This window comes from Chenopodium quinoa, unplaced genomic scaffold, assembly GCF_001683475.1.
Source record: "Chenopodium quinoa cultivar QQ74 unplaced genomic scaffold, ASM168347v1, whole genome shotgun sequence".
In the NCBI taxonomy this organism is placed as follows: domain Eukaryota; kingdom Viridiplantae; phylum Streptophyta; class Magnoliopsida; order Caryophyllales; family Amaranthaceae; genus Chenopodium; species Chenopodium quinoa.
In genome coordinates this window covers 498,300-523,698 of record NW_018745080.1, presented here as the reverse complement: position 1 = coordinate 523,698, position 25,399 = coordinate 498,300, and the positions used below count along the sequence as shown (strand labels likewise).

General features: G+C 36.8%; 3 protein-coding genes and 1 pseudogene across 3 annotated transcripts; 1 reads left to right on the top strand and 3 right to left on the bottom strand.

Moving 5' to 3' along the window:
* Window positions 1–1,073: 1,073 nt before the first annotated feature.
* On the top strand, window positions 1,074–5,728 carry LOC110709642 (5'-adenylylsulfate reductase-like 4). The gene is made up of 4 exons (XM_021887851.1): window positions 1,074–1,875; window positions 4,022–4,209; window positions 4,301–4,425; window positions 4,951–5,728. Exons 1-4 carry the CDS (start codon window positions 1,696–1,698, stop codon window positions 5,412–5,414), a joined length of 957 nt encoding a protein of 318 aa, XP_021743543.1. The 5' UTR covers window positions 1,074–1,695; the 3' UTR covers window positions 5,415–5,728.
* A 435-nt stretch (window positions 5,729–6,163) lies between these two features.
* LOC110709643 lies at window positions 6,164–9,259 on the bottom strand (annotated as a pseudogene).
* Window positions 9,260–9,956: 697 nt separating this feature from the next.
* Window positions 9,957–12,646, bottom strand: LOC110709872 (lipase 3-like). Its single transcript, XM_021888140.1, has 4 exons — window positions 11,754–12,646; window positions 10,840–10,932; window positions 10,569–10,636; window positions 9,957–10,461 (listed from the first exon to the last, which is right to left on the bottom strand). Exons 1-4 carry the CDS (start codon window positions 12,378–12,380, stop codon window positions 10,308–10,310), a joined length of 942 nt encoding a protein of 313 aa, XP_021743832.1. The 5' UTR covers window positions 12,381–12,646; the 3' UTR covers window positions 9,957–10,307.
* A 6,592-nt stretch (window positions 12,647–19,238) lies between these two features.
* Window positions 19,239–22,389, bottom strand: LOC110709641 (protein MAIN-LIKE 1-like). Its single transcript, XM_021887850.1, has 4 exons — window positions 22,299–22,389; window positions 20,083–21,420; window positions 19,577–20,002; window positions 19,239–19,481 (listed from the first exon to the last, which is right to left on the bottom strand). The coding sequence occupies exons 1-4, from the start codon at window positions 22,365–22,367 to the stop codon at window positions 19,341–19,343; spliced, it is 1,974 nt and encodes a 657-aa protein (XP_021743542.1). The 5' UTR covers window positions 22,368–22,389; the 3' UTR covers window positions 19,239–19,340.
* Between the last annotated feature and the right edge of the window lie 3,010 nt (window positions 22,390–25,399).

Below are 25,399 nucleotides of genomic sequence, written 5' to 3'. Positions count from 1 at the left end.
ATTATTCATTGCCCATCATCCTCAAAGAATAAAAGTTATGGTGGGTGGATTTCTTATTCAATTTGGGGATGGTTGAATTAAGTTTGGGAATCTGATTTTTTTTTATTCAAATTGTTTGGGATTATAAATCACGTCGTCATCGAGCTTCCGCCACCACCACCACCGCCACGGCCACCATCACCACCATCTCCACTACCTTTTCGTCACAATTTTTTTCGCCACTGGGTTAATTTAACTTTGTGTCAACTATGAAATTATGTAATTCAGATATTTTTTTTTTATTTTTTTTTTTGAGAAAGTATGTAATTCAGATATAACTAAATTAAGATCTGATTTTGTTAGATTGATTTGGACTTTGGAGTATTATCAACCTTGCCTTGATCTTCTCAATTCACGGTATTCACCCTTTGATTTGTATTTGTACTCCGTATAAACTTAGATCTGAGAACTCAATTAGTTTTATTTTTTTATTTAAATAAAATGGAAACCGCCACCTTAATTAGCGGTTTTCTCTTGATTGGAAACCGCTAATTCAAGTGGCGGTTTTGTACTGAACTGTAAAAAAAAAAAAAAAAGCGATTTTAGGCTTTAGATGATGACGTGGACGGTAAATTGAGAAATTATATAAGGGGAGCTGTATTTTTTGAATTCCTATAAAAAACAGATGTTTATTTTAAGGGGAAAAAAAAACAAATGTTATTATAAAAAAGTTATTGGATTAGTTCTAATGTATGTTTTGAAATTATAAATTTTATAAACTATGAAAATAAGTAAATAATTACAATTATTAATGGAAAAACCTAACGTATTGGCAAATATGTCCATGAAAAATGAGATTTTTTCGTAGGATAAGTGATTAGAATTCATCCATCATTTAAGAATGCTACTTCATATTTTTTTAGAGAACACGTATTTGATTAGAATATTAGTATGATAATATTTTTTTTGCTTACGTATAAATGACAAACAAAATATGTCAAATCAAGTGTATAAATAGTGTCAATCTAGTATTAATGTTGTACTTGTTTAACAATAGATTAATCAACATGAAAATTAGAACCCTCACTCAAATTTTTTTTGAGCATTCATAAATAAATAAATTTATGAAATTGCACTTGTAAGTTGTATTGTAATTAATAGTGTCACTAAACAGCCGTAAAAGTCAGCTAAGAAGACTTAGATAATTACTGAAAAGCATTACCATGAGTATTCAGTAGGTCATACAACTCCAACATCTTGAAGAGAGAGAAAATTAAAAAGATGACAGAGTTTTGAACCATTGTGAACCAAACAACCCAACCCTTCCTTAATTTCCCAAAAATCCCCAAAAATATTATTCTCAATACCCCAAATCTTTCGTTTCCTTAGGATTTTTTGGATTTGTTGGAATCATTTTTCCTGTATTCTTCTTTTCCCAAACATTTCATTTCCTCCATTAATTCTTCCTTTCAATCTCCACCCCCTTTTTTTTATTCTTTTGTTTTCTTTTAATAAATTTCCCCCCTTTTTTTTTTCCTGGGTTTCCGAACCCTAATTCTCTCATCTTTCATTCTTCTTTTTTTTTTTTTTTGGGTTTTAATTTCTGGGTTTCATGTATTGATTATTTTTGAGACAGATAGGTTCCTAAATTAGGGTTCTGTTTTTTGGGGAAATTATAATTAGGGATTTATTAAGGGCTGAATGATCAATTAAAGGATGAAGAGGTTTTGGGGTGTTTTTTTAGTTGTTTTGGTTTTCGGCGGGGTAATTTGTGGCGACTCAGCTAGGGTTTCTGAGCTGGGTTATTGTCCTGCCGCCTCGATTACTGATGCGATCTTAGGATTTCCTGATTCCATTTGCGATCTTCATCATTCCTACAATCTTGCTGTTATTGAGGTATTTTATTTATTATTACTGTATTTTTTTTTTTTTAATTTTCGTCTGTCATCAATTTTAACCTTAATCTTGTTTATTTGTATTGGTATAATGGTATAATACAAGTAGTATTCTTTTTAATTTGGGGATATATTTTTCTTACAAAATTTGAATTGATGATTGTGTATGATTATTTTCTTGCCGTTTGGTTTTGGACACACTGTTTTTAGCAAATTTTAAGGTTGACTAATGATATGGGTTTTTGTCGGTAAGTGATGAAGGTCATATTTTTTGGACCTAGTTCATGTTAGTTATTTGAATGACCCGGACCCAAAGTAAATTAATGAGCTATAGTTCTTGAACTTTGAAGCAGAGCTAATCGAAAATTTGTAACGCTAGCTTGTTGGATAACCAAAAATGTGCTGCTAGTTGATAGATGTATGCATAAATTATATACGAAGTATATGAGAATATGTGAAGTTTTAGCATTTTGCCGTTTCATCGTTGTTAAGTATTTTGTCCTTATAGGTAGATAAGTTTTCAGTTTGAAGGTTGTTCACAATGCTCCAAACTTCTTGTCAGTTGATTAGAGAAGATTTGTTAGTGTAGTTAGACTTGTATGTCATTTGCTTGAAAAGTTGGGAGATAAAAGGCTTATTTCCTGTCTAAAGCATGATAAAGTTATGTATGCTGATGTTTTTAATCGCTAAAGAGTGGAATAAGTGAGGACAGCTGTGGTGAGACCAACATATTAAGGATTTGGAGGAGCTAGAGTTTTTACATTTTGAGGTGTTCAATGGCTCTATACACTTGGAGAAGGTTTAAAAAAAGAGGGGGGGGGGCAAGGGTATTCTTTGCCCTTTTTTTCCCCACTCTCTCTATTAGTTTAGAGTGTAAGGGTGATTATGGAACAAGGAAGATGCTGAAAATGACGTTCTATACAAAGAGTGAACGCATATGTCATCTTATTATGATCTGATAGATTATTTGCTTATGCAATTGTTAAGAAACAGTGTGTTTTCTTTTGATAAGAATATATAGAGAAAATTATTGACTAATTGATTTAGGAAAAGTTCCACAAGGGTGCGTTAGCTGTTTCTTTTAGCAGACTAGTGGTGTAGCATTGTTGTGTGCTTATGCACTATGATGGTGTAATTACTCATCTTCCATTTGTGGTCTCTTTTACAGTTTAATTACACTACTTTGATTTGAGTGGGAAATTTGGATGTCTGTCATAGCTCTAAAATAAAGAAGGCTCCATCAGTTTCTGCTGTGCACTTCTGCTAGCAATTTTGTTTAGTGCTTGTCTCTCAGAACTTAAAATTCATGTTCCCAAATAAAGTATCTGGGATACTGGGTGTGCCTTTAATTTCCTTAATACAGAACGGAATACCACCTAATCTCTGCCCTGGTTTCTTTCTTGCTTGATTGTCTGGTGTTGGAGGTCTATTTACTGATGTAGGCCATGAGTGAGATCCCGTTGCTTACAGCTCTACTGTGGTCTGTGATTTCTTGCACAAAATATCTCCTTTGCTATAATAATTTTTGGTATCTTTTGCTATGTTTACAGTTTACTATGTGTTCCCTTAAAAGGTTGTTGGAATGTCTTCAGTGCGTATTTCAACATACTTGTAGCTTTCTCTCTTGTGTTTGAGTTCATTGTTTCTTTATCATTGTACATAATGTCTTTTTTCCTTGTTTATTATTCTGTCAATTCTCTGTTGCACCTGGCTTGGGAGGCCTCCATGGGTAGTATTTTCAAGGGTAGGCTGGGTGATTGTGACATTACAGATGTTTATCTCATTTACTAATAGGGTTAATTTTTATTTGCATATTAAGTTGCTGATGCTATCTAAATAGTTGCTGATACAATCTGCTGAAGGCTCTTCAAATGGCATATAATACCTTTCCATACCATTTTTAAGAAGGCTCTTGCTTGTGATTGGATATGAGAAGGGTCAGGTGCTGTAGCATGACCCTTGCATGCATTATGCTTAAGGGCATAAGCTAGATTTGCCCCCTTAACTGTTGAATTTTTTTTGATAACCAGATATAGAGTTTATATAGCTACATTACTATATGTGAAGTTTTATTTTATTTATTTATTTTTGCTTATTGGCTACCTTCACTATATCTAATAGTACTTTCTTTCTTTTGTTTTTTTCAGGGAGATGAAGTTTCATTGCAGAAGGCACTGCATTTGGTGTACAGTCTCAATCAAGACTATGTAGCTGTTTTGTTTTATGCTTCTTGGTGCCCATTCTCTAGGAACTTCAGACCAAGCTTTTCAACTCTCTCTTCCTTGTATCCATCTATTCCTCATTTTGCAATTGAAGAATCATCCATTAGACCTAGGTTTGGACTCAAATCAAGGCTTCATGTTTTTAACATTGAAAGATTGTTTGCAACTTTTGTAACAAATCTAACAATGACAACTTTTGTGCAGCATACTGTCAAAATATGGAGTTCATGGCTTTCCTACCCTTTTTCTTCTGAACTCCACCATGCGTGTTCGTTATCGTGGTTCTCGTAGTCTCGGTTCACTTGTCGGTTTCTATAGTGATGTCACTGGTATGGTTCTTTTTCCAATGCTGCTAAAATTACTTCACCTAATATCTTATCATGACTCAGGTCCTCATGTTGCATTATACTTCAAAGAATCTGTTTGTGTTGAAATCTCTTTCTCAAATTATCCTCAAATCCCCTGTTTTATGTTTTGTGCCCGATCTGATGTCAGGGTGATGACAATTATCTGTCCTAAGTCCAAGATACACTATCGTAATAATTTTTGACAGTGAAAGAATAAAAAGAAAAAGGATTAATGTGGACGTTTTCAAACAAGAAAAGTAGCACTATATACATTCTCAAGTCAGATCACTTCCTTTGTCTGAAAAAGGGTAATAAGGGAACATTGCAGGTTAAACGGGAGAACCTCATAATTTCATCATTGTTCTTCTGTATATTGGTTGGCATTGTTTCTTGATCAATTTTGCACAACTGATAAATGGACTAATTTATGGAGATATGGACATCTGAGGACTACATAAAATGGATGGATGCTTTATAATTATGCTACTCCGTACATCTTTTTTGCAGGAATTAAAAGTGATCCTAGGGACCGGTTACCACTGGAGAAAATTGAAGATTTATCTAATCGTGCAAGTAATGAAAATAGTGAGCCAGAAAATTGCCCTTTCTCATGGGCAAGGTCTCCTGAGAACCTTCTTCGGCAAGAGACATATTTGGCTTTAGCCACCACATTTGTGCTTCTGAGGTTGATGTATCTCCTATTCCCGTGTTTACTTGAAATAGGTCGTTCTACTTGGAGAAGATATGTGCAACATGTGAGGATAAGGCCTTTATGGGAGCACCCTATGCGTTTCCTAAATAGAACAAAGCAATTGTTCAATTTCATGAGGGATCCTTGCAAGGGAACTAATTTTCAAGAAGGTGCTATAAATGCAAGGGCAAGGGCATGGGCATCAAAGTCACTCGCTTCTGCAGTTGCCATTGGTGATGCGAGCACCAGCAGAGGTGCGACAATCAGTGCTAGCCATTAAGTTGTTCGGTCCATCCCAGTTTTCTTTTTTGTTTTTAAATTTGTATTTTGATTCCCCTAGTGGGTTCACAAAGCAGAGTAACCTTGAGGGTGATGGGAGTTCTTGTTTGGGAGCCTTCTCATTGAAAGATGTAGGAACTCTTCTTTATCCGTGTTCCATTGTAATGACATAATTGGAGATTGAGGATAAGAAGTGGCATATCCCATATGTGAATAGTTCAACACAGATACAGAGTGTCAATTCCTGTATTGTACGAGTATTATGTTGTATCTCCAATTTTCTCTATATGACCTGACGATTTTGAGTCGCTACTATCATAAGTAGTTGCTGCTAATTTTGATGATGATCTGGCATGCGCTCTCCGTTAGGCCTTTCACACCAATGCTATGATGTTCCATCCTTCAACTTTGATGCTATTAAGACTTTGATCCCTGCTGCTGCATTCTATTAAATGCAAGTTATCTCTGTTCCATCTTCAGCCTCGCACCTTTTTTGAAACACCGCATACTTTCTTGCAAGTTGCAAGCTTGCAACCACCCTAATCATGCTGACCTACTTCAACTGTTTGGAGTGGGGCTGGCACAAAACAAACTACTTATCTCAAACTACTTCATACAGCTTGCAAAGAGTAGATTTTATTTAAAGTAAAGAATGATTGCAGCTTGCTTGTCGCAAAATTTCCCAACTACTTGGTATGAATTTTCCGCCATTCTGGTAGTATGCAAAATATGCAAAAGTAAAAGGTAAAATTGGAGTGAGAAAATGAGCTTAACAACCCTCATTCATTAAATCTACAGGCTGAAACATGCAAAGACAAACGTGGACATGAAAAGGTTACATGGTTAAGGAGATGATTGCTTAGTATATCGTCTAAAATCCATACTAGAATCAATTCACAAGACAAGTCCCAGGAATTCTATAAATAGAAGAGTCTTCATCACAAAAGATCCAATTTTCCTCCGCTTGACCATTGAAATTACATAATCCACATATTCTAGCAGCATATCTGCCTGAGCCTGTCCAATTCCGCATGCACACAAGTGCATATCAGTCTCCAATAAACTAATTCTGAGAAGATGTAATGGAAAATGACTGCGTAAAGAAGATTGTGTAAACAGGAGCTGCATAGGTAAAGAACACATAAAACCGAAAATAAAAGGTAATCCGCATACCTTTAAACATAATTTGTATGTTCACTAATCATCAACTTCAACGGTCCCAAGATCCCTATTTACAATCTAATATAAAAAAAAAAACATTTGTCAGGCAGTTTGGAAAGCACAACGTGCCAAGAGACATCTAACATGAATTAGGGTACAAGATGTTGGATATTGAACAATGAACATTCAGAAGGGATTAATGATGGCAATTAGACAACTGCATTTGAAAAAAAAAAAAACACACACACACACACACACACTTACATCTAATACTACACTCAAGATGCAAGACATCCAGATGACGTAACCAGATACTTCATACAGTATTAGACAATATCAAACAGCTAAGAATGGCAAAGCAAAAATAAAATTCTTGATTTCATTGAGATTTATATTAAAATAATAATAATAATAAAAAAAAAAAAAAAAAAAAACTGAAATTCAACTGGTTAGAAAGAAGAGGATCACATAAATTTCATTAGGAAATGGCCAATAAGGATCCCAAAAAAAGGTAAATCACGACATGTATAGTACATTAAGGAAAACATAATGCCGCCAGTTGACTAGAGTATACCTGTGATATGTACTCTTTAATTTTCTGGCTAACTTCACCATCTAATGCTCTCTCAGCAAGCTCATACATAACAGTGGTTCCTTCAGGACCGTTAACTTTATCCTTTTGAAGATACCTGGAAATAAGAATAAAAGATTTATTAAAAAAAAACCAATGAATAAGGACTATAAGGCATTCCACCCTGCTGAAACAAAGTTACACATATTTCTTCTTCCAGAATCGAGCAAATACCTACCTCTGTTGTACAAGTACCTCCAGTGAGAGCTTGACATTTCCAAGGGCTGGATGATTTTCATCAGCTTCTTGCAGTCCCATTCGTCTCATGTGATGCCACAGATTCTCTGAAAATTTAAAGTTTATGGAATCAAAAGCCAGTATAGAAGGAAAAAATAAATAAATTGGGGACCAATGAATCTCTAAAGACTCTAACAGTGGCAGGTTCTGAAGTTTGGGTGAAGTTATTGGATAGAAATGCCCCAATATTGCATTATAAAGAGAACATAATAGTACAGAAGCTTGCAAGCAGTAAAAACACGGCAAACCTTCTGAAATTTTCCCTCCAGCAAGGTGTACGACACTGATAATTACAAACGTGAATCCTGTCAGGTGTGCTGTAGAAATATCCTCAACATGCTTCTGATATACATTAGCAGGCAGTTGACTTATGACAATATAAGATCTCATATCAGCAGCACCTTCAACAAATAAGGTAGATATTCAGTAAAAGCACCCAGGGAAAAGGAAAAGGAAAAAAAAAAAAAAAGCACACAAAATATGGGAAAAAAACAATAAAAAGAATGAAAGAGGACGATGCTGCTCGTGTAAACCTTAAGGCAAGTGTTGCACAAGATTATTTCACAGTGAGACCTCAAAGGTTAAGGTAAATGATCTTAATAACGGATGTACTTTATGTTGATAAATCAAAAGGACAGAATTTGGACTTCTCTAACACAACTTTTACTACAACTCTTACAAAAGAGAGATTCACACCATAGAAACAAAAAAATTCCACTTTTCAAAACAAGGATGATTCTGTTGTTGAATCTGAAGGTCTCACTCTCACCTTCAACACAAAATGATACACAAGGGGCATTTACGATCTACAACAGATCAAAAGAGCATTCTCTGAAACCAAACACATAAATCGAAAACTATGATCAAAAGGGCATTTACTTTTATCTTTAACTATACACTACTACAATTGATCAACTCTCTAGCTAACTTGTCAAATATCATCCGTTCTGACATGCAATTGAAAAATTCAATAAACATACTAACACGAATAAAAACAACTTCAAATAAAGCTAATTCGACACTCACTATTTTGAGAAGAGCGAGTTTGGTTTTTGGCTGGAGGACGAGTACGTTGAAGCTCCTTCAAATCATAACCAAATAAGCCAGCAAGCTTCTCTTTGGCCTTATCAATTACAGCAGCAGGAAGGGCTCGCAGCCGATAATTCTTGGTAACAATTGGGTAAGTTCCTCTCTTTTAATGGGGCAACCCGAGCTTTGGTGAGTTTTAAATAGAATGTAACGAATTACCTCAGCAACAAGCCTATCCTTTTCCTACAAAACCCCCCAAAAATACAGAATATAGAAATTTAAAAAATTAACAGTGAAATTGAATTATTAGTTCATCAATTTAGAGAAAATGGAACTACCTCATCTGACAAATCAAATTGTGAAAGATCTTCAACCCCAGTACTCATTCCTGAAACAAACTAACTGAAACAAAAAATAACCTAAATTACGAGAAATCATACCCTAAATAATGTGATTTATAATCTATGAAAGTGATTGCATTTTAAGAAAAATTTACTTGAAATTAAATACATTATAACTGTCCAAATTCAACACACTAAGAGATAAATAGTTTTTGATGCAAACACACTAAGAGATTAATAGAGTAAAAACATAATTTATTGAATAAAGTTAGCCAGATGTAATGCAGAAAAGGAGAGAAATCAATACCAGATCAGTGGATGGTTCGCCGGTAGTTTAATTGGAAAATTTCAGGCTAGGACGCTAGGAATTGCCAAATTGGGAATTTGGGGAAAGGAAGATGAGAGACGAATTTTAGTGTACACGTTTAATTTTTTATTTTTACGTTAAATCCAAATTCTAAAAAAAAAAAAAAAAAAAAAAAAAACCGAGTGTATGTTAATTTATTGCAAAACGGGTTAAAGTTATATTAAAAGTAATTAAAGTTACTCTTTATACTACAAAAGTTATTATTTTTTCTAATTATAAACTTTATCTTACAAATACTTATAATGTATTAGATTAATCTATTAGCCTTTATAATATGTAATCATGAATCTATAAGAAATTACAAATCAAAATAAAATTCAAACTAACAACAAATTAAAAGTTACCTTTTTAAAAAGTTAAAGTTACCATTAATATAGTAAAAGTTACCCTCAACTAACCGTCTTACAATAAAATTAACGTACACCCGCCTTACATAAGACTTATTGTTTTAGATTAAAATAAATGTGTTGACATTTGATTAAAAGATAATTTCAAGTTAGAAAAGTTCTGATAATTTTTAATTTTGCTTAAAAGACTTATTAAGAGTTTGTTTGTTTCATCTCATTTTAATTATTTTTTTTAATCTTATTTCAAGAAAAAAAAAATTAGTAAAAAAATTTTAAATAAAATAATTTCAGATAAAAGAATTTCAAACAAAATAAGTTCAGATTAAATAATTTCAAACAAAACCAGTTGAAGCAAACAGGACTTTAAACACCCAAGTTTAATTTACAGCCAATAACTTTTAACAATAATATTCAGTAAAAATTAGGTGAATAAAACACATTCTTAATAACATTTAGAAAATTTGAATATGTAAGCTACTTGCTTTGCCCTTGACACAAACAAAAAGTATTAGCAACTTAAGTTAGAAGTATGTACAAAGTTATTACAAGATCAGAGAATAGATGATGCATAGCTTGTCCCGGAACATCCTAGATTCCAGTTCTATGGCCTATAACAACAATGAATTGGTGATGCTAATTAGCTAGGCAGTGGCCTAGTGTTTGTGTTATATGCATCACAATTAAGAGTGTAAATTATCAGTCAAATACTCGTGAACAACTGATCAATATATAGGAACTCCCGTAGGCGAAAGCCGATCTACCACTTGAATTTTGTGTTCATTTATTTGCCACTGCTATTGGAGTGATTATGGTGAGATGTTTGGGAACCGATCAAGAAAGCCTTCAAGTGCTTGTAGAACTCCTTAGGTCTCTCGACGTTGAAACCGTGCCCAGCTTTCTTTAGAACCACTAGCTGAGCATTGTCTCCCAGATGACTACATATTGAGACACCAAATTTAGCTAAGAAGATCATATACTATTCTTCTGTTACAATACAGAGCAAATGATTAAGCTAATCAATTTGGTGTTGATATATACGTACCTTTTCAACCTGTAAGCAAATTCCACTGGGAATACCTGATCCTGATCTCCCCAGATTATCAATGTAGGCTGCAGCCAAAAATGTTTAACCATTTAACATTCAAAGGTGACATCTTATAATTTCATTTACATGTCAACACGAACTAATCCAATAAAAAGATAAGAAAAATAACTCTATCGAAAATCAGTTGTCACATTAATAGTGTAATTTTTTAAGTAATAACGTGACAACTAAATCTGGACATAAATAATACAAGAGTAGTTTAGTAAACCTGAGTGATTTTAGGAATTTTGGAGATCTTTCGATCTTTTGGAATAGCCCGGATTAATTCCCTTTTCTCTTGACAAAAATCTGTACACATGGCCTGCCACGAAAGTGCCCTTGTCACTTTAGATAAAGTTCAAAATAACCAGAAAATTCCAGAATATATTTTCAATAGTTCAATGTAATTAAGCCAAATTCAAGGTAACAACATTTAAAATTAACTACCACCTCCGTATATTCTGTATTAATCTTCTCCAATGTGAAGTTTAACCATTAGTTTTTGTGTGTAGCTAGGATCAGTGTAAACCTAACAAGTTTCAATACTATGAGTAAGATCAACTGAATATGTACATCATGCGAATGTAATTTCAACAGCATTTTTAGTCCAAATTAAAATCTTGACCTCACAAATTACACATGTAGTAGATTACCATGTCATATCATATGTCTACCATTTACCAAACCACCAACCTGGCTTCATGTATGTGCTTACAGTGTGAATCAACCACAATCCCATACAAGTATAAATCAATAAAACATTGTTGAACCAAGAAAACTTGCGTTTATTAATTTACTATATACACCCAAGATTACCCATAATTGCGCTTCCATCGGTGCTCATAGGACACACATTCACACACCGACATTAGATCAAAATTTTAGGTACATCCGAATGCATAGAAATGTACAAAGATGAATCACAAAACGTGTATTGGCATATTCATTAAGGAAATTAACAAAATACTTAATCTTCAAGGAACGAACTCTACTCTTAAATCATAATAATTCCGACTATATTCCAAACCAAATCATCAAGCTAACCTTAACAAAATCACACCCAAACACTAAGAATAACATTGATCATACTAGGAAAAAAAAATTGATCATATAAATAAAAAGGGAGGTCCAAATTAAACTTACATGGATAAAATCATTGAGAAAGCAATTAGGAACAATCTTCGGAGGCTTAACCATAGTAAAACTCATAAGCTCCTTCAACTTCTCTGGAGTCTGAGGCAACAAAATATCAGCAGCATCTTCCAAATCCTTAACCTTAAACTTCCCTTCAACCAAATCTTTTTCCTCCATACAAATAGCAGCACAACATATCACAACTCTTTCAACAACCTCTTTAAACTGAGCTGCCATGCTATACGCCACGAACCCGCCGTAGCTTAAACCCACCAAGCTCAACCTCCCCTTTACTGAATGAGCCTCCATGAGCCTCATCAAGCATTGAGCTTGAAACGAGTCGGCTCGTTCGGGCCGACTCGTGTATGACTCTCCGAAGAAGAGGAGGTCAGGTACGTAGACGTTGAAGTGGGGGGTCATGTGGCCTACTAAGTCACCCCATTGCCACATTGCATTGGCTCCGAACCCATGGATGAGGAGTAAATTGGGCTTGGACTCTTGGTGGGCTTTGGGGGCCCAACAGTGCAGAACGGTGCCGTCACCGAGGTCCGTGGTGGTGGACCATAGGCCCGAGTTGTTGAAGGTGTAGCGGTAACACCGGTCTCTTAGATAGGTGAAACTAAAACAACGGGTCATTTTGTTAGGTGTTTAGTTTGGGAGAAGATCATAAGGTGGGAAGTAACTTAACAAAGCAAGGAATGGTCAGGAAAAATAAAGGATGTTTTTTGTAGCTTTTTTTAATTTAACACTTTGTTTGGATAGGAGAAAATGGAAGGAAAAGAAAAGAGGGGGCCAAACTCTCTTATTTGGGTAAAAGATTGGGGGAAGGAAGGGAAAGGAGGGGGAAGGATCCATTTTCCCTCTCCCTTTAATAAACATAATCCTTCCAAAATTAGAGTGATTTGGAGGGAATTTGGAATTCACCTCCCCTTCCCTTTCTTTCCCTTTCCCTTCCTCCTATTCCCCTCCCTTTTCTTTCCTTCTTTATTCGTTATCCAAACAAAGTGTAAGGGAAAAATATTGGTAAAGTAAAAAATAAATTAGATTTTGATTTTGTTGTTATTGAAATGACCTAAAGGTTTGAGAATTTTGGATTTGAGAGTAGTTATAATAATGTACTCTGTATGAATAACATGTATTTTTTTTTATTTGTGTTTTGTTTATTGACGTTTAGAGAGCCACAAGGACGGATGATGAGAATCGATTCCAGAATCACCTGAAGGGGAGCCTTAACCACTTGAGTTATCCCTCACTCTCATTTGTGTTATGTGACTCTATCTAAACACAAATTAAACTATTTATCCCTCACTCTCATTTGTGTTATGTGACTCTATCTAAATATAAATTAATCTATTTATTTTTAAATTAAATTGCAACATTTTTTCAATGAGTTCCACATTTTTAGCCAAACTGTTAATTTTTTTTTTTAGAATGGAGATTTACTCTGCATATATTTTTAGATAAATTTTAGATTAAAATTAAGACATGATGTAGGAATGTAGGATACATCATAATACTCACTTGAAAACTTCTAATATTCTAGAAGCCCCATCTAAGTGTCATCTACATAACATGATTGTAAGATTTGTAACATTAGAGATTCAACCTAATTTCAATTTTCTAAAAAACTATCTACAATAGAGTAAATGACATGCCATATAACAGCGAAGATCAAATTATACTAGTATTACCTATGTCTGATCTCTCTAGCTTATTCATTCTAGCTACCAAACTATTTGAAATATGCAAAAATTTGTGCATCATGATTAAGACTATTCTTTAATTAATTTTTTTTATAATAAGGATTTGTTTTATTCACATCATGTTATCCAATTTAAATTACAATTAAATAAGTTTTAATAAAGTTTAATAATTAAAATAAATTTAATAAATTAATGTAAATCCTTGAAAGAGTATATGGTCCTTTACTGTGAATCTGTGATAAAAGATTTTGTTCAAAAAAACCAAAAAGTATGATAAAAGATTTTCTTTAAAAGGCCAGTCTAGAAGATTTGAGAAGAAGTAAAGGTTCTGGAAACCACTTGGACCTTGCCACCTTGTTATGCTTATGTTTGCTCATACGAAAGCAGCGATTGAGATTTGGAGACCGGATAAAAAATAGACTAAGACTATGAGTGAAGTGCACTCTCTTCAACAACTTTTAGTAAATTCAATATACTATCTCTGTTTCATGGTTGAACAAATGAGCTTGTACAGAAAAGAAAAATATAGATAAAAATAATAATTTAAAAATTGGAAAGAAAATATTTGTTGTACATAATGTGTATAGTAAATAACTAAATAAGTTAGGGCGAAGAAAATACAGCCGAAAAAGGAGCTTCCCCGTTTTCTCTTAGTCATAAACAAACCTCATTGTATTTTCGTAAATAAATCAACAATTTTATCCAATTACCATCCAAAGTAGAACCCACATTAATGAAAAACTTGTTAATTTATTTACAAAAATGTCACGTGATAAACAAAAACACGGAGAGAAACTTGTATTTTCCCTAAAAAGGATGTCATGGCCTAATTGATCAATATTATTTCATAATTAGTAAGTTTTCTTGTATCGGCCTATTTTATGACTAATTAAGAACAGTGATAATGATAATGAAATTGAATGTAATTTCATTAGTAAAGTATCATCATGTAGGGATAAACTACCATGGAAATAAACGTGAGCTGTTCTCATTGAATCATTGCCATGATTTATCACCATTTGCAAAGTACCAATTTACAAAAATGGGCTGATAGTATAAATTTTTTTAACCGATTTGAAAACATACATAAAGTGTCATTTTGGGCTTGATGTAAAATGAACCTTATAATGTATAGTTATTTCATAAAATGTCACTGAGCAATTGCAAAATTCACCAAATGCCATCAACCTTTTCAAAATTCACTAAATGTCATCGAGTTTTAAAAAAAATTCACCGAGTGCCATTAATGATTAACAGTCGTTAGTTGACCCAACCACTTGCCACGTGTCACCTTCTGATTGGTCCATTTTTTAAAATAAAAAAAATAAAAAAATAACAAAAAATTAAAGAAAAAAAAACAAAACAAAATTTTTTTTTTAAAAAAAAGAACTCAGAGGTGGCCAGCTACCACCACCCCCTGCCGCCGACGACTCCTCCCCTATCCCGTCGCGACCCCTTAACCCACGAAATGTCCATCCTTTCTTTTTTTTTTCTTCTCTTTATAAACAGCGATGTCACCAAAAAAAACTAAGGGTGGAAATAGAGAATAAAGCATGGCCAGTAATAGGAATCGATCTTAGGACAACATACTCTTGTGTTGGAGTATGGCAGCACGACCGTGTTGCTGGTGGGAGTTGGTGTGGTAAGTTCGCTGCGATGGTTGTGAACTAATGGAGAGGGAGAGGAAGGGGGGTGGGGTTTCGGGGTGGTGGGGTTTCGCGGGTTAGGGGGTTGTGACAGGATAGGGGAGGGGTCGCCGGCGGTCGGCACGCCTTTCGTTGCTAGCTTCGGCGCCAGGGGGTGGCGGCGGCTAGGGTTTTGGGGTGGGCAGGGGGCTCGACGGCGGGAGCCACCTCTGAGGTTTTTTTTTTTTTTTTTTTAATTTTTTGTTATTTTTTTTAATTTAAAAACGAACCAATTAAAAGGTGACACGTGGCAAGTGGTGGGGTCAACTAACGGCTGTAGTCATTAATGACACTTGTAAAAAATTTTAAAACTCGGTGGCATTTGGTGAATTTTGAAAAGGTTCATGGCATTTGGTGAATTTTGCAATTGCTCAGTAGCATTTCATGAAATAACCGTATAATGTATGTTTGTCCATTGGGTGCAACCCCATGCAATAAGGTCCCATTGTCCCAAGACGTTAATTGTTAAAGCTCACAAGTCAAGAGTAGAGGTGTTAATTCGGATATTTGGGTAAAATTTGGTGACAATAAGAACATTTTAAAATTAAATCATGTTAAATTATTACGTTTAATGAAGATTTCTTAAGTTAGGTATTCATTGAACATGAGTCCTAACCATTAGAGGACCCTAACCTTTTTTTTTTATAGGTGAGTTAGCCTTATCGGCTTATCTGAAAAGAGTGGCCATAATGTTCACATTTTTGGTCTTTTCTCGGAGTTCTCCACAAGTACATTCCAAGGAATTTGGTTCTATCTAAAGTTCACAGGTGTTCATAGTTTATAATTTACATTTTGAGTTTTTTTTTACTCAAATCAACATTAATTTCAAAGTTCAAAGTTAAAACGTAACTCCCAAAAAACCAGAGCTCAATCCCAAAAACTGGAGAAAATTTTTAAAAAGAAAAAAAAAAAAGATCGCTCAGTAAAGTAAAATCGACACACACAGGATAAACCTGTTTTCCGGTCTGTTGAGCTTGATTTTTCAATAGTCATCAATGCGATCAAACCATCCTTAATCTAACTATTCACAATCAAATTAATAAAAATCAGGAATTTGATACAATATACCAAAAAGAGGGAGTCCAAATTTGAAGTAAAAATGTTTCAAATAAGGACAAATAAAACCCTCAAAAATTGGAGAAATTAAATATATGCCTCCAGAACAAAGCATTACAAGAAATCGATCCCAAGATCTCACAACTTGCAGCCGAAAGGGAAGGCATTTTTTCTAATTTAAACTACTACTACTGTAATACTAGTATTAGAGAAATTATGATTGATTGAAAGTTGAGATTTGAGAAGAGAGACAATATGACTTGCCAAATTAATGCTGTGAAGATTCATATGTTTGAGGATTGGATTATATACTACTTCCAAATGTATGCAAGCTTAAACCCTAAATCGTTTAGGGTTTATGATGGATAAAGCCCACCTTATGAATTCAATTAGCCTTTTTTGTTGCAGTCACAGGCTTGGCTCATTTCTTCAGAAGCCCAGTTCATTAATTATGTTTTTTAAGGGGTGGTAAAACAAGTAGAGGAAAATGGTCCAAAATATTTGTACTCTATAACAATTTTGACTTTTATGTTTTTAATTTATAATTTAACTTGACCATCAATATGCTATTTAATGTAGGGATTTGTTAAACATCGCCCGCGTTTTTCTACATAAAGCCCACATTTTTTAAAAATGTTGACATTATTGCCCTTGTTTTAATTTTTACCGAAAATAAAATTTTTCACTCATAAAAAATGTGGAGCAGGACTGGATCGCCGAGTGAAACCGAAGAGCCCTCAACGTCGGGTAGATGCACCGGAGAGACGCCGTTGACGCCGGAAAAGGAGGTACGAAGCCATCTAAAACCACGAATTGGCGGCTGGCGTCCTGCCGGGACGCCGTGACCGTAGTGGTGGCGCCTAGCCAGGACGCCGCCACCGTAACTCTGGCGCCTGGCCAGGACGCCGCCACCGTGGCCGTGGCGTCTGGCCAAGACGCCGCCGCCACGGTGGCGGCGTCCTGGCCAGGCGCCACCGCCACGGTGGCGGCGTCCTGGCTAGACGCCACCGCCACGGTGGCGGCGTCCTGGCTAGGCGCCACCACTATTTTTTATTTTTTTTTTTTTAATTTAATTTAAAATTTGTTTATTTTTTTTTTTTTGTGTTACAATTTTTTTCTTTTTTTTTTGGTTTTTTTTTTGTTTTGTTTTTAATTGTTTTAATTTGTTTTTGTTTTTAATTTATTTATTTTTTATTTTTTTTTTTTACAATTTTTTTCGTTTTATGTTTTTTTTTTGTTTTTTTTTTTTGGTTTATTTTTATTTATTTAATCTAAAGTTTTGTTTATGTTTTTTATTTTTGTGTTTTGTTTTTTTTTTTTTTGAATACTTTTTGTTTATTTCTTTGTTTGTTGTTTATAATTTATTATTGTTTTTGCTTTTGTGCTAATGTTGTGTCAAATGTATTAATTTAATCTACTCTTATGTGATTATATTTATATGTTATTGTTGCAGGATTATGGTGGAGACGGAAATGATTATAGTGGGATTTTTGTACACGATGGTCTGTTCGAAGATGCTCAACAAGCGGTTGATTGGGCGAAACAGGTTGCAATTAGATCAGGTTTTTGTTTAGTAGTAGCAACTCATAAATCTCAACGGGATGGTAGAATGGATCGCATTTTGAGATGCGACCGTTATCGCAAAAGGGAGGAACGAGATTTCAGTCAAGCGATTCGGTTTGATACAAAGCGGAAAGGTTGTGGGTGTCAGTTCAGAGTAAAGGTTCGACAACAGCAAAGGGGTGACGGTTGGGAAGTGAAGAGTTACGGTAAATGGGGGTATCACAACCATGAGATGATCGCATATGAAGTGGGTCATCGACAGTTAAGTGGCCTAAGTCCTGCTGCGAAACTAATTGTAAAAGAAATGAGTGATGCTCAAGTGAAGCCTGCTAAAATATTAGCATCTGTGTTGGAGAAATTTCCTGAAGACCAGCCAAACCGAAGACACATCTACAACGTCAGACATAAATTGAGGTTTGAACGGTCAGAGGGAAGGAACCCTATACAGCAGCTTCTACACCAGGCACAAGCACGTGGTTACCTGTACTGGTTTGAATCTGATGAAGACACATCGGAGGTGACTCATTTGTTCCTTGTGCATCCTGATTGTGCTGATATGATTTCGTCTTGGCCATCTGTGATTCTGATCGATTCAACGTACAAGACAAACAAGTATAAGTTTCCACTGGTTGAGATGGTTGGGATGACTCCAACGAACCAGAACTTTTTGATTGGTTATGCAGTTATGAAGGATGAGACGGTTGCGAGTTACCGTTGGGTGTTGGAGAAGTTGAGAAATTACACCGTTGGATCCCTAACATCATGATGCCGTTCCTGGACGGGTGGAATGATGTGGTTGCAGATGGTAACTGTGGATTTCGGGTTGTGGCTGATGTGTTTCAGATGGGTGAAGACAACTACGGTTTAGTGCGTCAGTTGATGTACAGTGAAATCGCCTCAAACCGAGCTGTTTATCGCCACGTGTACGGACAGGACTTGGATAGGTCTCTGCAGCGTATCCGGTGGGGAGGAGGACGTTGCGGTCAAAATCATTGGTTCGACGCGCCCCTTGATCTCTTCGCCGTTGCAAACATCTACAAGTGTGCAGTGATGCATTTCGGCCTTGGTTTGCATGGTCGAGCTTACTATCCGTGTACCACGGTTCTGCCTTGGTGTTCGCGTGAGACCGTCACCAGACCGGTAAGAGAGGTTGCTATTGGATTTCTGGGGCCGTCATACAGACATTTCATCCGACTGGACCTGTCACCCGATTTTCCGGTCCCACCGATTATACCAACGTGGTACACCATTCGTACAGCAAGCGTAGAGGGCTGGGATGCGTTATATCATGACCGGGTGCAGCAGTGGAACAATCTAGTTGCCTTTTCTATGTGACCTAATATTGCTATTGCTATGTTTTTCCCATTTATTTAATTTTCGGATTCTAATTTTCGTATTTAGTTTTCCCATTTAAATGTGAACCTGTATTTAGTTTTCGTATGCCCACTAATTACAACTTAAAATAAAAGTTATAAAAACTAAAAATATAATGTCAAATTCTAAGAACTTAAAATAATAATTATAAGAACAGATAATGTTAACTTTTACAAACAACTAGGAAAATGTTTTATAAATGCACTGCCGACATATCAATAATCTCTCTGTGACGCCCACTGCCACTGCTCAAGGGCCCGTTCCAGTTCATCAATAACAGCTCTGCCTGTTGCAGTCGTCATGTTGTCCCTCTCCTCAAAAAGTCTGTGTCCCAACTGCGTCATCTTTCCCATCCACTACACATAACAAAACACATAAAATTCAATAACGACGTATTATGAGACGTATTATATGAAAAAAAACACAACTACAAATGTTTTATGAGACGTACCGCATCCACGGCAGTGGGCGGTGGCACATCATCATCATCGGCGTCGTCGCCGTGGTGGACGTCTCTGATCAACCTCGGGTGCGAGTGCCGGTTGTACCACTCCATGTAGTGCTGGTCACACATGGCAGCCACCCCAGTTGGCGGCCGCTGCAACTGCTCAATCCATATGCGGGCAACCATCGGAAACTGCTCCCACGTGCCAATCATGCTTGCCGGCCATTGGACGACGTACTCCTTCAACGACGCAGATCGGACGGCCTTACTGGGCCATGCTGGTGGAGGAGGAACAACTTGGACATATCCAAGCTGGCGAAGACAGCGCTGCGGCATGTACGCCTCTACGATCTCACGATACTGAATCAGTCCCGTGTAGAGGGTCCTGGGTACCCTATTACTAGGGTTCTGGCCGAAAGGCATCCAGTTCACCTGCACATTTTTTAAAATTAGTAAGATTCATACAATAAACACATCAAACTATAAAAGTAGAAATAATTTAAACACTTTACCTCTAATGGGGACATCCTGTCAAGCAATAACCGTATCGATCGCAGGCGGTCAATGGACTTCTTCTCGACACGCGGACTCCACGCACAGGCACGTGGCTGGCCATCCCCAATAGGAACCGGGTCGCGGTGTGGTCGAAACGCCGGGAAATACTCGTATATCCACGTCTGTAACAACGTCATACATCCAGTGATACCTGCCGCATCAGCCCGGCTCGAGAATCCTAACTGGCGATACATGTACGCTAATGTAGCCGACCCCCAAGAAAACTGGCCTACTCTGTCGGGCTCACACGCGTCAACTATGTCGCGTGGCCTGAGCTTGTTTCCGCTCTTATCCGGAAACAAGGTACACCCGAGAAGAAGAAAAACATATGCAGCCAGCTGTGTGTCCTGCGTCCTACGTGAAGTGGGGTGCAAACATCGCTGCAAAACTGCTGCGATCTTAACACCGCCGTGATCCCACACACCAAGTGCCGCTGTGTACAGCGCAGCCCTATCCACCGCCAACAGCTCCGCCAATAAATCTGCCTGATCCGCATCTGTGACAACAGATGCTCGGTTTCCCTCTACGGGAATCCCAAGGATGGCCTCGACGTCATGCAACATGATCGTCATCTCACCGAACGGAAGGTGGAAAGAGTTCGTGTCCGGCTGCCATCGCTCAACGAAAGCCGTGATCAGCGTCGAGTCAATCCTCTCATGCATGGTGGCAGGAAGGTGGCTCACTCTAGTGGCCCTCAATCGGCCGACCATCTCGCTCTCCTCCGGCCAAGCCTCAGCCCAACTACACAAGAAGTTACAAGTCCTCTCCCGGGTTTGGCATTTCAAAATGCCGCTATCCAAAGCCCGCTCTTGGTCCTCCCAAATACGGGTAGCGATGTGTCCTAGAAAGCTAGGAATCACACTCCCGTCTATAGGTCCCCCAGCCACCTCGCCCCTCACCACCCAAGAATCATTAACGGCCCTCGACCGTTTTCTGCTAACCGCAGACACAGTGGACGCAGATGATGTGCCAGATCTACTAACAAATCTACCATCTCTACCCTTACGCACGTCTACCCTACGCGTCTCATACACATCATCAAGCCTCTGACTGAATGGACCGTAATCATCATATGGTCCACTCTGATCGTCCACATCCTCATCTGCATCCTCCTCCTCCTCCTCCTCATCACCATCATCATCTTCATCATCCTCAGAATAGTGCACCCGTTCTCTACGAGCCGAGGCCGAAATACCACGGGATCTAACGTGTCTGGGCCCCGAGCTCTCCATTGAGTTCATCGTACTTCTCATAATGTCCATACTCTTCCCAGCCCCAGAACGAAAATACGATGCCTAACACAAAATAACAAAACATGTAATATGCAATATAAACATGTAATATAAACATAAAAAAAGTAATTAAAATAAATAAATAAAACAATATACATATGATGGAAAATAAATTAAAAACATTACAAAATATTAACAACCTAAAAATAAAAAAATTAATAACCTAATAAATAAATAAATAAAAAATTGGAAAAAACAAAGCAAAAAAAAAAATTACCCAAAAAAAACAAATTGGAAAAAACAAAGTGAAAAATATAAAATTATAAAAACTTAAAAAAAGAAGAACATCAAAATTTTAAAAAAAATTTATAACAAAAAAAAGGGAACATAAAATTTTTTTTAAGTAAAAAAACTAATTCAAAAAAAAAAAAACAAGAACAATAAACAAGAACATAAAATTAAAAATTAAAAAAAAAAAAGAGGAACATAAAATTTTTTTAAAAAAAACCAACAAAATTTAAAACAAAATAAAAAAAAAATCAGAAACATAAAATTTAAAATTAAAAAAAAAGAAAAACAAATTTAAAAAAAAAATAATTATTTTCGAAAATTAAATTTCAAATTTAAAACCAAAAAAAAATTAAAAAAAAAAATAAAAAGGCGGCGGCGCCTAGGCCAGACGCCGTGACGGTGGCGGCGGCGTCTAGCCCAGACGCCACTACCATGGCGGCGGCGCCTAGGCCAGACGTCGGTGCCGTGGTTCTGGCGCCTGGGCCAGACGCCACCGCCACCGTCACGGCGTCTGGCCTAGGCGCCGCCGCCGTGGTAGTGGCGTCTGGGCTAGACGCCGCCGCCGTGGTGGTGGCGTCTGGCCTAGGCGCCGCCACCGCCTCCGACCTTTTTTTTTTTTAATTTTTAAACACAAAATTAATAAAAAATACCTTCTCGCCGGAAAACCGCTGTCCACCCACCGCCTGTGCCGCCACTTCCTTGCCGGGCCGCCTCGACATCGCTCGGAAAGTTTTTTAGAGAAAGAAAGTGGAAGTAGAGAATTGAGAGAAGAAATTGTGTTTTTTACTTTGAGGGCAAAAGTGACAATTCACTCTAATTTTGTGGGCTTTATGTGGAGATTCGCGGGCGATGTTTAGCAATTGAGTTAATGGTAAAATTTTTAAAGTTGATTTTATGTAAATATATACTGATTAATTCAATAAGTTCTTACATATGACGTTTGTTTATGATATACTTGTATTAGTTAAAATTTATAGTCAAACTTAGTATGTTAATAAAATTTTATATACTACATATAGAAGAAATCAACATAGATAAACCACTGTTTTTGTGATTAAAATTTTAATTGTAACTTTTTTTTTTGGACGGGCAGTTGTCACTTTATTGAAAGTGTGGTTTATGTAAAGATGGATGAATACTTCACCTCAATACTTCATACAACTAGGATAGTAAACTGTTGCCACATAATTAAGGTTCCCTCTAGGTTTCCCTTGGGAGGGTTTACTTTCTAGCTCCTTGGCTAGGGTTTCCTGATTTTCAAGGCTTTTCTCGATTTGATCTCGAGTTTTTGCAATTATTTTTCTTGAATTTTCTGTTGATTGTCTTTGTAATTTCAATGGTGGAGGCTGAATCAACGACTCTAATATTGAACGATAAGGAGTTAGATGTTTGTAGCAAAAAGGACTCTCCGACCAAGGAGGACCCAAATGAAGCAATCGAATGGGATGATACCGGTGAAGATGATGAGGATGCGCGAGTTGAACCCGCCCTAGTTGGCACACTCTGGACAAATCGCAATGTTAATACAAATGCTTTTACTGCAATGATTAAAGGCTTTTGGCAACCTAAGCATGGAGTGGATATCTCCAATATTGGCAAGAGCTGTTTTCTGTTTCAATTCTACCATTGAAGAGATAAACAACGTGTGCTCGATGAACAACCTTGGCACTTTGATAGGCACGCATTGATCCTTAGTGAAACTACTGATTTGGTGAAACCTACGGATATTGAATTATTCTAAGCTATTTGCCAATGTGGATAAGGGTTTATAACCTCCCGCTCAAGGGTAGATTAAACCTTGCGAATGTAGAGAAGATAGGGAATAAAATGGGTGTGTTTGTGAAGATGGATGCTGCAGCAAAGGTAGGGATCGATAAGTCTTTTAGATTGTGTGTGATGGTGGATGTGCGCAAGCCCTTTTTCAAGAACGTCAGATTGAAGTTAAGGGGTGGATTTGAAGAAGTTTTTGAAGTCAAATATGAAAAACCCCCTCTATTTTGCTTCTTTTGTGGGTTAATGGGGCATGGTCTTAAGGACTGTGAGGATCATAAAGAAACTGAAGAACCGACCCTTCCATTTAGGGCTTGGTTGAAAGCATCTCCGTGGAAGTATAGTTTGGGAGGTAGGGAGGAAGAAGAGAAGAAGGGTGGAAGTTGTGCGAAAACTTTATTTGTTACCAAGCCTAAGATGATCGGTGATTGAAGGCTGCTAGCATCTCCCACGTGAATGAGGTAATGGATAAACTTGGAGATGTTGGTTTGAATGCTAAAGACGGAGCTGTGAATCACACAACTTCGTTGGATAATGAGGTCTTTATTTTCAGTAGTGGAGAGGAGCTAGGTGAGGTGAGTGATCAGGTAGTTGAGAGAGAAAAAATAAAGAGGAAGGGATTTCACAAAAACAAAGTTTGGAGGAGAAATTCGAGGGATGTAGACCATAGCATGAATAGCAATGAGGAGTATTCTGGTGAAAAAACAAAAAACATAGAAGAAGGAGAGTGGACAGGAAGTTTGGCGAATAAGGAGGAGGGTGATGCTAATAAAAGAAGATTACTTCTGAATTTAAATGATTGCGTGGTGGGCCCCACCCAAAGAGCTCTCAGTGAACAATGACTTACATCATATCATGGAATTGCAGGGGTTTAGAGGGCAACCCTGCGATTAATGCCTTGAAACGTATAGTGTTTCTCAAATGTCCTCAATTGGTGTTCCTTTGTGAGACGAGACTGAAAGCATTCGAGTTCGAAAAAATCAAACAAAAAACAAAATTCGAGTGTGCGTTTGTAGTTGATTGTGAAGGTGAGGGTAGAAGGAGAAAGGGTGGCTTAGCATTAATGTGGAAAAATTCGGTTGATGTATATGTGAACTCTTATTCGCATAATCATATTGATGTGGGGATAAAGTCCATAGGGTAGAGAGAGTGGAGGTTCTCGGCTTTTTACGGCCATTTGGAAGAAGAGATTAAGTTTAAAACGGGTTTGCTATTGAAGAGCTTATGGGTTGATGATGGTTTGCCTTGGTTGTGTGTGTGTAGGGGGGGGGGGGGTTAGGAGGTAGGGCCTTTAATAGTGATGAAGCTGACATACCCCGGGAGGCTATATCTCACTGCAAATTGGAGGACTTAGACTACATTGGGCATGACTTTACATGGTCGAATAATAAATGTGGGGTGGAAAATATCCAAGAACATTTGGAAAGATTTCTTGCTAATCATGAATGGAGGGAATGCTTCCCGTGTTCGTTTGTCTCACACCTCTCGAAAAGAAAATTTGATCATCTTCCCTTACTCTTATGTGTGAAAGAAGCTCTGCACACTCCGAAAATAAAAAGGAAAAAAAAGTACCGATTTGAAGAGATGTGGCTTCGAGATGAAAATTGTGCTGAAATAGTTTTGGATGCGTGGGAAAGAGGTGGTGACTTGTGCTCTAAAATTGCAGTTACTTTCTCTAGATTGAGTGCTTGGAGTAAAGAGAAATTTGGTGACTTTGTGAAGGAATTATAGGCTTGTAGATCGGAGATAGAGAGACTCATGAGGGAAGATCAAACGGAGGAAGTTATTGCTCAAATGAGGGCAATTGATGATAGAATGGATGAGTTGGAGAGGAGAGGAGAGAAGAAATGTATTGGAAACAAAGAAGTAGACAAGAATGGCTAGAACATGGTGATGAAAATACTTCTTTTTTTCACACAAAGGCAAAGCAAAGACTTGAAAGAAATAGCATTAAAAAAAATAAAAGATGAAGCTGGAAACA